We start from the raw sequence: 12,043 nt of genomic DNA, 5'->3' as shown, positions 1-12,043 counted from the left end.
TTTAATTGACAAACAGCCCTGAGAAACAGTATGTTGGTGCCAAAACGATTCAGGGAACAGCACCGAACTCAGTCTTTATCTTTCACTAGTGTATAGCAAAGCACTGAACATGTGTACAATGTAGATAGCAGAAACATTAAGTTTTTACTCATTGAATTCTACATTTTATCTCTGAATAATGTTACATTGGTGATGATGTCTGTAAGTTCCTCTCCTCCGTTGTAAACTGCACCAGACACTGTTCCCTTGGACCACTCCACTGTCACTAAAGGCACCAAGAAAACAGAGTTAAGTTCTGTCAGTTTGAACCACCTTACCTTACATAGAAAAACATATTGACCCTGATGTTTTGAGACACAATTGTTTTCATATGAAATATAATTTGGACAGATATTAGTTTTTATGTTGCTTCATATAATTGACTGAGTGTTTTTCAGACCTGGATTATGGATGACTAGTAAACTATAAGTTAAGAGTTTACATTTGTTTCGGCTTTTACATAAAATCTTAATAAACTCTTGTGTCTTGTCTTAAAAGGGCCTTTTCACGTTTTGGTAAATTGACAAAATAAAAAAACATTGTTTCAGATTCGCAAATTTTCCTTTTAGTTTTGATATTTTTGAGGCAACAGTAAAACTGAACATTTACCATGCTCTAAAATATCCATTATATGCATCATTTGACGATTTAAAAAAACCTGAAAATTATAAAGCGTTGCAACACGAGAAAAATTGAATAATTTGGAGAGTTCTGTTGTTGTCGTTATATTTTGTGAAACTACGAGGATTGCTTATATATAAGTATTATATACCTCGCTCATTGTACAAGCACGGATGGCCGCGAGGTATAAGCGGTAGACTTTAACTCCAGGACTCCAGGGGTAAGTGGTTTGAGCCCAGTTGAAGGTTACATTTTTTTCTTTTTTCAATTGTATTTTTTTTTCACTGGAGCTTTTCAGATCCAATGTTAACTTTTATTAATATAAATCATTAAATGAAAAACTTCAATACATGCCAAAATCTGTGGAAAAGCTCCATTAAATATTATTTGTGGAGACTGTTATTTAAAAAAACTTTTTTTATTTAACAATGTCCATCCACACCAACCAGGAGTGAGGAAAACTAGCACCGTACACAGAACAACAGGAACCTCAATCATTGAATAGTCTCAGTTTTCAGTTTATTCGCAAAATCAGCAAATACATTGCTTTGGCCACATACTTAACACATATACAAAAGGATGAAAACACAAATGATATACTAAACAAACAAAAATATCAGTGAAACTGATGGATGGTCCCCGATGATGCGCTTTGTCAATCTATGTGTTAACAAGGAACCGTCGGAGACAGGTGATGCTCCCCAAAGTTTTTTTTTGTCACAATATTGCACTATATATTCAGATAAAAGGAAACATCTTGAGGGGCATAACTTTGGATGGATGGTTTAGCAACTTCAAAAAATTCAAAGAGCCATAACTCTCTAAATAAAGCATCTAACCAGAACCCACAAATAACATGCGCATCTCCTCATGGTAGTTAAGCTTCCCATAAAGCTTCATCGAATTCCAGTCAGTAGTTGGGGGGACAAGAATTGCACTATATGTACAGTTAATGGAAAATTTCAAAACTCAGTGAAAAATCATGATCAGAACCGGCTGATAATATGCACATCTCCTCTTGGTAGTGAAGCTTCCCATAAAGTGTAATTAAATTCCGGTAATTAATTGCTGAGAAATAGCCCGGACAAAAATTGTGCACAGACAGACGGACACACGCACGGACAATCGAAGCGGCGACTTTATGCTCCCCCCCCAAAAAAAATGGGGGGAGCATAATAACCACCTTAACAAGGGCTGTTTGTAAAACATGCATGCCCCCCATATGGGCTCTCAGTTGTAGTGACAGCCATTGTGTGAATATGCTTTTTGTCACTGTGACCTTGACCTTTGACCTAGTGACCAGAAAATCGATAGGTGTCATCTGCGAGTCATGATCAATGTACCTATAAAGTTTCATGATCCTAGCCATAAGCTTTCTTGAGTTATCATTTTAAACCATTTTACTATTTCGGGTCACTGTGACCTTGACCTTTGACCTAGTGACCTGAAAATCAATAGGGGTCATCTGCGAGTCATGATCAATGTACCTATCAAGTTTCATGATCCTATGTGATTGATTGTCAGAGGCATGTGAGTGATTGCAATAGGTGAGTGATTGATTGATGATGTATGTGATTGCTTGCCAGAGGTATGTGATTTGATTATCATAGGTGTGTGATTGATTGATGAGGTATGGGATTGATTGATGAGGTATGTGATTGATTGTCAGAGGTATGTGATTGATTGATGAGGTATGTGATTAATTGATGAGGTATGCAATTGATTGATGAGGTATGTGATCGATTGATGATGTATGTGATTGATTGTCAGAGGTATGTGATTGATGAGGTATGTGATTGATTGATGAGGTATTTGATTGATTGATGAGGTATGTGATTGATTGATGAGGTATGTTATTAATTGTCAGAGGTTTGTGATTGATTTGATGAGGTATGTGTACCAGCTTTCAGAAAGGCTTTGCAGTCTTATCCAGTCATGTCCAGCAGCAGCCAATTGTATAAATCTGGACAACTCTTATCAGCAGCAGCCAATTGTATAAATCTGGACAACTCTTATCAGCAGCAGCCAATTGTATAAATCTGGACAACTCTTATCAGCAGCAGCCAATTGTATAAATCTGGACAACTCTTATCCAGCAGCAGCCAATTGTATAAATCTGGACAACTCTTATCAGCAGCAGCCAATTGTATAAATCTGGACAACTCTTATCAGCAGCAGCCAATTGTATAAATCTGGACAACTCTTATCAGCAGCAGCCAATTGTATAAATCTGGACAACTCTTATCCAGCAGCAGCCAATTGTATAAATCTGGACAACTCTTATCAGCAGCAGCCAATTGTATAAATCTGGACAACTCTTATCCAGCGGATAATCTTTGGTTATGTTCATGTTTAGGATATATTTTTTAGTTTAACTATTGAATAATAAAACATATCAAAACTGGTGCAGGTTTCGGTTACTTTTTTGATGAGATTCAGAAAAGGTATTTGACTTCAGTTATCTTTATCCAAATAAAGGTTATCTTTTGGATTGGCTTAAGTAACCCATATTTATACAATTGGACCCAGGATTTCTTAAACAACTGCCTTACTGTTTCAGTGTTCTGGGAAAACTAGACTTCATACATTTGTGTGAAGTGTCATCCCAAACTAGTCTGTGCAGTCTTCACAGGCTGATCAGGGACAATACTTTCCGCCTAGACTGGATATTTAATTATAGAAGACCTCCTTGAAATGAAAAATTCCATATACTAGTAAGTGAAAAGTGTGGTCCATGAGGCTCACTTGATATGCATGCCTGCTTATAACAATATTCATTCTCTGAAATATCCCAGTATTATTCAATACAAAAATAATTCTTAATATGACATCAAAGTCAAATGTGTGTACTTTAAACAATTATACACAATACCTACCAAGAGATTGGTACTTGTCCAGTTCCTTCATGATTTGAGCCTGGAAGACAAAAAAAAAGTAAAAACTTTCTGGTCTAATATCACAATAAGGAACAGTGAACAATGTTGTTACGTGTATGAATTAGTACTGTTCAAGACCAAAATTAAGATTTGATTGTGAATAGATTAAAATAGGTCTATCAAAACTTTACACGCAATGACAATAATTTTTTTACATTAGAGCACTGGCTAAAATTCAAAACACTGAACAATCATGATTTCAGTTTCATATATGTTGGGTATAAATGACACAACAAAAGCTTAAGCAACAGGTTGAATTGTTGCAAATAGCTGTTAATGTCATATGTTATCTCTTCAGAAACTTAAATATTAGAACAGTTGAATTGACACATCAAAAGCACTAAATCTCATCAAAATGCCCCGACCCCAGCCGACTGATCAGTGCATAATTCATATATGGTGAAGTTGTATAGTTCAAATTCTTTTGCAAAATTTGTTAACAGTCTTTTTATTGCGACATTATAGCTTTCAATCAGCTATATGTAATTTGCATTTTAATGTCATGTTCATGTCTTCTTGTTGATTTAATACTATCTTTAAGTTTCATAGCATCTTGTTTCTTTTTGAAAATGGGTTAAAATGCATTAAATGGGTCATTTACACAATTAACAGTCCAACCTGACTTAGTGGTCACCTGAGTATAGCGGTCAGTCTTGATCCCACCCCCATGACAAATAACACTCTTTTATTACAACTGATTTTAACAATCACCTACCATGAATGAGCGGCCAGGTGTATTTCATATCTTAAGCCATTTTTTACATGTGTTAAGCCATCATAAAGCTGATTCATTGTTTTAGTTGCAAAAAGTAAACACTCAAATTTATCTGGGTTATTGTCTCTTACCTCTGGTACCACATAATCTATTGTTTGGTAAAATAATCTGATTGCTTTAAGTGCCTTTGAAACAATAAATGCACCCCATATGAGAAAACATATGTGAGTGTTGACAAGGCTTGTTTCCATGGGATCGCAATGATAAAATCTTTAAAATAAAGTATTTCATAGTACATGTATGTAACATGTTTTAAATCACTATTGCTTATTTACTGAGCCCTTATTAGTACATCACACCACTAAGGTAATAATTACGTTATTAAATAAGAGATTAAAAATGACATTTAAAGATCTTTCTTTAATTGAGCTTTCGAGCAAACAAATCAATTGTGTTGGTAACCGTGCTGGTGAAATGTGATTCAGTTTACAACCATTATGTTGAGCTGTCATTTGGTTGGTAACAGTATTTTATGAAAGATTAATAATTGGAACTAGTATATGCAAAAAAGGTTCATCAACTCAGATCTACATAACAGTTACATAAATAAGTTTGTGTGCAGTAGCAAATACATACTTTGGCTGGTAACAGTATTTTATGAAAGGTTAATAACTGGAACTACTATATGACAAATAGGTTCATAAACAAGTTTCTACATAACAGTTACATAAATAGGTTTGTGCAAAGTAGCATATATACATAGTTATTTCTTCAAAACAAATCTGGCTGTGACTCTCCCTATTATCTACATTTTATGAGTCAGTGGAGAACCATGCTAAGTAGATGTTGAATACACATTATATAGCATAGTTTTGCGTGACTGCTTGAATATAAAATGAAATGAAACCTGATCATGAATAAACAAATTATTTATTTCCTGCTATTTCTACAACACAATATGAAAGTTGAATAACAGCATTATGAAAGAAATATTATGAAATACCAGTTATGTATGAAAGGTTAAACTTGATTAAATTATGGACTCATGATAAAGATTGGTTGGTCAAATATCAATGTTGTACAGATCAGATATATTGCTTGTGTAATGAAGATAACATTTTATTTGTAAGGGTTAAAGTCATCTCATTCAAATTCACCATCAACTAAATAGGTTTGCAAATACAATAGAATTGTTTATTTTTCATTGTACAAGATAAAATATGCACCAAATTGGTAACTTTTTAAATTTCCTGCAGCAAAGACTTGATATTTATTGTTTATAAAAATCACTGCTTGTAATACTTAAAGCCATTGACAAAACAAAAATGAAAACTTAACATTCATTTAATAAATTGTAAACTTGACTTAACATGTTAGGTGTTCGTCTGTTTGTATTTTTCACTGTTTTTAACAGTTTTTCAGAATATATACAGGATATCACTGCAGTCAGTTAACCATTTCCCAATCAGAGGGAAAGTGAAAATATCTATGTGTAAACAGCATAAAACCAGAACATCCTGCGATTAACTGGCAGTGTGTTCAGGCTTTATGCTGTTTGCTGCTCATCAGTATCTAAGGGTTGGTAATGAAGCCTTTAAACCTTGAATCTAATAAGAAAGGTCTTTTAATTAATAAAATTTAATTAAAGAAGGGACTACAAACCTGTCAAAACATGTATCTAAGTGGTAAAGGTTTAAGCGAAAAGCCCTTTTGTGGATAAACTGGTTATTAATTCTAAGTGCACATCCTATACCAGAAACTTACAAATGCCCTGCTTGATGGTGAGGGAGGTGGAAACTGGCAGCAGAAATAATTTCATGACCAATCACTAGACCAGCTTTGTGCCCACGCAGAGAAAAATAACATAATTAAACCATTTCCCGCTCAAAAGAAAAGTAAAAATGTCTTCTTACAACCAGCATTAAAACAAGAACAGCCTGCAAGTAACTTGCAGGCTGTCCTGGATAAATGCTGTTTGTTGATCATAATATAATATCTTAGGGTCACAAATGAAGGCTTTTAAACTTAAATCTAATAATAAAGGCCAGAAATTCAATTTGATTTTCTATGGGATTACAAAAGCGTAAAAGTGTGTATCTTAGTCGTAAAGGTCTAAATAGCCAGTTAATGTTCCTGATATTGTAATCACCTACCTCTGACATGCCTTTGGCGGGCAAGCGTTTAACATAAGGCAGGCTTCCAATGCCCTTCTGAAAACCATCCTCGACACCCTTAGCATTTTTGTCCACCTCCTTCTGAATTTTACCCTTGACGATTGGCAGATTCTTTACGAACTTGAAAAAGCCCTTCACAATTCTTGCCTTTATGGCTGAAAAAAAATCAAAGAATAAGGTTTAATAGATTATTAAAAGAGCATGTAAATACCAACAACAAATATCGGCGCAACACTATGAGAATTTTGTGCAATTTTTAATACATTGAAGAAAGTATAAATGATTTTAATGTCGACATTTTATTTCTTTGCAATCTTAGATGTAGGTACCGTAAACACATTAATATGAGTGAGGACTGTTTAACAAAATGTAAATGCTTAAATATGGTTTAAAAAAAAATAACTTTAATTAAACTTAAAACAAAAATAAGGGCAAACCTAGTTTAAAACACAAACAAAGGTTACAAATTTGTGATACATTATTATTATATTATAAGTAAAACAGCTTTTTTTCAATCATGCACACTCAGACTTTTCTATTAGAAAATTAGTCAGTCTACAAACCATGCAACAACTTGTTTACATGAACACTACAACATGACTGTATATTTTTTACAAGTGACTTACATGTATATCTTATGATAAATTACATACAAATAGGTAATAACAGGGCTTGCATACAAGAACTTCCAAGGATGCAGCAATGTAAGTTCTGGGACTTTTAAAATTATTGACATTAAAATTCAATTATATTAGATAATGAACAACCTACCAATAAAAGATAAAGATTAAAGAATCTGTGATTGATCTTCTTACATACATCTTTTACTTTTTGGATATGCATTTGAGCCTTGTTCTGAGACAACAGGGCTTAATGCATGGGCGTAAAGTGTCATCCCAGATTTGCCTGTGCAGTCCACACAGGCTAATCAGGGACGACACTTTCCGCCTAAATTGGATTTTTGCTAAGAAGAGACTTCCTTTAAACAAAACTGTCATAAAAGCAGAAAGTGTCGTCCCTGATAACTAATCTGAGTCGACACTTTACGCACATGCATTATGCCAAATTTTCTCAGAACACGACTCATTTAAACACTAAAATCAGGCTCTGCCAAAGTCCGAAAGCCATTAGAGAAAGGAAGTAAAACTGCATTAAATAAACAATACTTAAGTCCTCATAGTTGTAAAAGATTCAGGTCAAGTACTTATTTGAAGTTCACAGGTCAGTAAATTGAAATTTGCACCAGTATTAGTAACCAGTTTACTAAACCTTTAGGCTATTTCCCAGACATAGTTCTGGGACTAAAACTGAGAATGACCATTAACCTGAACAATAATTAAACAATGAAATTGTAGTTAATTTCAATTCTATCAGCACAGAATATGTGATGCTCAAAATTGTACAACATCATGAGAAAACCAATTAAGTATTCAGACAGCAGGGAGATTGTACATCCAGATTTTAAAATCTTTATGCAAGCCCCGTCAATGCCATCAATATTATTTTACGGTATTCTTCGTCAAAAATCCACTGGTATACAGAGACGAGCATAAGAGTGACTCCAAACGTGAACGCAATAATCTGCCATCCTTCGAACTGCTGGCACGAGGCATTCACCTTTAGCCTGGCTTCCTCCAGGTACGGTGCAACGTTTTGGGCCACATCCTGAAAAAAGAAAACGCCATTCATGTGTATTTTCCAGGTTGTTAATGTATATGATTAACCCAGACAAATATTATCACTGACTAGAATTAACACAATTTCAAAATGTGTATCCAACACTTATTTTCAATGTGGACGTGCAAAACTTTCTGGCAGTACAAGACATTGTTAAAGTCTATGAAAACATCATAACTAACATTAATAGGATGAGTGAAATAATAGCTGTACCAGGAAAGTGAACATTAGAATATCCGGTTAATGTCTCACAGAACTATCTCACATCCATTTCATAAGCAAAACTTCAAATCTCAAGGCTTGTAAATTTTGAAGTGCAACAAAAACCTGTAATATAATCACTAATAGGAAAAGATGAATGTAGTTGCTGTCAAAATAATGTTTTTTTTACAAAAATCAGTTATTTTTCCTTTTTCTATTTCTGTTTCTATGGTATCATGTGTATACTTTATAAGAGGGCCATGATGTCCCTGAAGCGCTTACCTGATTTCAATGTAATTAAATTGCAGAAGATTTCACTCTGTGACCTTTTTATTGACCCCACTTGACACAGGTTCAAATTTGGACGTAATATTTTTTCAAGACACAACATTCTGACCATGTTTCATCTAGATCGACACATAAATTGAGGCTTCTGGCGTGGTTATATGACATTTTTAAGATTAGACATTGGACAGTCACATATGAGACCAAGTAACCTATGTTTGGGACACATGTGACCCAGGTTCGAAACCAGGTTCAAACTTAGCCTAGATATTGTCAAAATAAACAATAATACCAAGTTTCATCAAGATTGAGTCATATATGTGGCTTCTAGATTGGTAATGATGTTTTTCTAAGATTTGACCCTGGACAGTCATATATGTGACCTGGATTCGAACACATCCTAGGTATTGTTAAGATAAACATTCCGACCTTAAGCCGTGTTAACCTAGTTTTTGCGTGCACTGACCCAGACTCAAACTCACCTTGAAGAGTGTTAATATAAACATTCTGACCTAGTAACAATTTTGCTTGAGATTAAAGGTGTTTCTAAGAATTTATCTGAAGACCTAGTTTTTGGGAGCACATGTTCCAGTTTCAAGGTCAGCCTAGATATTGTCAAGATTAAATTCCGACAAAGTTTCCTAAAGAGTGAGTCATAAATGTGGCCTTTAGATTGGTAATGATATTTTTCTTAAATTTGACCTCATGAAATTCTGTTTGGATGCGAATGACCCAAATTTGAACTTAGACTAGATGCAGTCAAGGTAAATATCCCAACCAAGTTTTATCAAGATTGGGTGACAAATGTGACCTCTGGAAAGTTTACCAGCTTAAACTGACAAAACACCACGACAAACAACTGACAACAATAGTTTAGCATGCGCACTCAGGTGAGCTTAACAGAAACAAAATAGAAGAAAAATAACTGATTGGTAAAAGTACTTTCAAAATTGCATTTATTGTCAAAAATGCTTGCTATCTCTCTTGTTTGTATTATTCATTTCTTCAGTCAGAATAATGATCATGCATGTAATGCAGTACTGGATGCATCCTCTATTAATACAGAATGCCTTAACCCTTTCCCACCCAGAAGCAAAGTTAAAATGGCTATGTGCAAACAGCATAAAACCAGAACAGCCTGCAAGTAACTCGCAGTCTGTTCAGGTTTTATGCTGTTTACTGCTTATCAGTACCTTAAGGTTGAAAATGAAGCTTTAAAACTTGAATTAAGTAAGAAAGATCTTTAATTAAATGTAACTTTCTAAAGGACTACAAATGCGTCAAAATACCTTTCTAAGTGGTAAATGGTTACAGTATGACATGTAAACAGCATACTCAATTAGATAGATGGTATGACGGCATGCAGTCTTACTCAATCATGACAGGCTCAGAAAGTTTTGGTTAACAAAGAAACCTAAGTGATAATGGTAAGAGTTTGCCTATCCCTAACCCATCGCAAGCCCCATCACCTAGCTCTAACCCTAGACCACAGTCACCTCAGTCAGAGAGAGCGAATAAGTTGAAAGTTCCCTCCGTTTCACATTAAATAGCCAAGGTTGGAGTAGTCTGATGACAAATAAGCAAAATAAGCAGGGCTTTATTAAAGGATTTTATATAGTTGCCCAGAAGGCAAGTTACTTTGACCGTCATCTTGCATCGTGACAAAAGCTTGCTAAAAATTCTATGGTTAAACATGTATAGATAATGATTTAAATAAATGTATTTCAGCCATGACATGTGTAACCCCAATTACTAGTTATTAACAAGGGACAAAATTGTCACAAAACCAGGTTTTCATTGTGAAAAAAAATCTGATAAAGGGAGACAACTCAAACTGAACTTTTGAAATGAACAAACAAAATTAACCCCCTTTGTAAGTTTGTTTTAAAATAAATCTATTTTTAGTCATGGCGACCTTGACATTGGAGATATTGACGTGATTCTTTTGTGCGACACACCGTCCCATGATGGTGAACAAATGTGCCAAATGATTTTAAAATCTCATAATGAATGACATAGTTATAGCCCAGACAAGCTCATTTATGGCTATTTTTTACCTTTGAACTCAAAGTGTGACCTTGACCTTGGAGATATTGACGTAATTTTTTCGCGCGACACACCGTCTAATGATGGTTAACAAATGTGCCAAATGATTTTAAAATCTCACAATGAACGACAAAGTTATGGCCCGGACAAGCTTGTTCCGCCCGCCCGCCCGCCAGCCAGCCAGCCAGCCCGCCCGCATTCGCCAATCTAATAACCAGTTTTTTTCCTTCGGAAAACCTGGTTAAAAATTGTAAGCAATTTACAGATAAAAAACTTTGATTGTTTTTTCTTTAAACCTTCTTAAATATCACAGTTTCTAATAATGGTTTTAAAAAATCACTTCACGTAACTGCTTTTACATGCTTTCCAGACTTCATAGTCTATGATGGAGTTTTATGAAATTACCAGACAGTACATAGCAACATTTTATTCTTCATCCAGTGCTGATTTCATGAGGTTAAGAAAGTTTGTTTGTGTGATTTTTTTCTAATGTCTCTTTAATGGTAGGATTTTGCTTTTATGATTTCTGAATATTTGAGGATTTTACACATTCTCACACATTGTCTCCATAGTTGGACACATTGCTCCATATTTTCATAGTTTCATATCATGTACAACTGATAAACATAGATATTGACCCATAAGAGATAATAACTTTAACTGGAAAGAAAAATACCATGGTTAAGTCTCTATGATATTTGATTGCCTGACAGGAAAACCTGCTTTTGAAAATCACTTGCCCCCAGGTATTTTTACCAAGCCCAGCATGGGCAAGCGGGTGTCAGCCCAAGTTAACCACTGATTAGTGCTGTATGTTCTATACACATCAGGGTTTTCAATATTCATATAACAATGTGAAAATGTGCAGTTAAAAGATAATGTTTTTTCTGACAAATATTGCTGGTGCTGCAGGTGCTTTCTTGATATTTTCCATGATGGTTAAATAATCATTACTGATAGCAATATTTATTTTATTTATCATTTGTAACATATAAATACAAATCAACTATCAAATTGACTTTTTTTTTAAACCTTTTTATTTAAGCTTGATTGCATTACAAGCCAAAGCTTATATGAAACGCTCTCTAGTCCGTTTTTCCTTGGTGTCTATGGGGAAGATCTAAAGAACGCACCCACAGTGGGGATCAAACCCATGACCTCCCGATCGCTGGGCAGACACCATATCCACTACACCACGGCGATCAAACTGACTTAGTGAGTTGTGTATCTTTAAAGGTTTAACACATAGACTGAAGAAGAAATGCTTTATTTAATCAATATGCTTAAAGCCACACACCTTGAAATGAAATACACGTTAATTAATACATATCGATGCAATTTGAAAGTGT

The 12,043-nt window shown here is 34.6% G+C and overlaps 1 protein-coding gene and 1 long non-coding RNA gene across 3 annotated transcripts in view; one reads left to right on the top strand and one right to left on the bottom strand.

Moving 5' to 3' along the window:
- LOC127868532 (uncharacterized) overlaps window positions 1-12,043 on the top strand; it is a 147,783-nt gene that overhangs the window by 79,079 nt on the left and 56,661 nt on the right. The gene's annotated exons all lie outside the window — the stretch shown is intronic.
- The window catches only part of LOC127868528 (sphingosine-1-phosphate lyase 1-like), a 35,840-nt gene that overhangs the window by 21,457 nt on the left and 2,340 nt on the right, over window positions 1-12,043 (bottom strand). For both annotated transcript variants that reach the window (XR_008044166.1, XM_052410373.1), the window contains exons 2-5: window positions 7,994-8,150; window positions 6,465-6,640; window positions 3,537-3,576; window positions 186-265 (exon numbers count right to left, since the gene is read on the bottom strand). Coding sequence is in view for 1 of the 2 variants with exons in the window: in XM_052410373.1 (XP_052266333.1) it covers window positions 186-265; window positions 3,537-3,576; window positions 6,465-6,640; window positions 7,994-8,150 (453 nt within the window). In the remaining variant the exon portion in view is untranslated. The remainder of the gene's footprint in view (window positions 1-185; window positions 266-3,536; window positions 3,577-6,464; window positions 6,641-7,993; window positions 8,151-12,043) is intronic.

Source organism: Dreissena polymorpha, chromosome 2 (assembly GCF_020536995.1).
Source record: "Dreissena polymorpha isolate Duluth1 chromosome 2, UMN_Dpol_1.0, whole genome shotgun sequence".
Taxonomy (NCBI): Eukaryota; Metazoa; Mollusca; class Bivalvia; order Myida; family Dreissenidae; genus Dreissena; species Dreissena polymorpha.
Note: the sequence above shows the minus strand (reverse complement) of the source record. Positions and strands in the feature narration are given on the sequence as shown.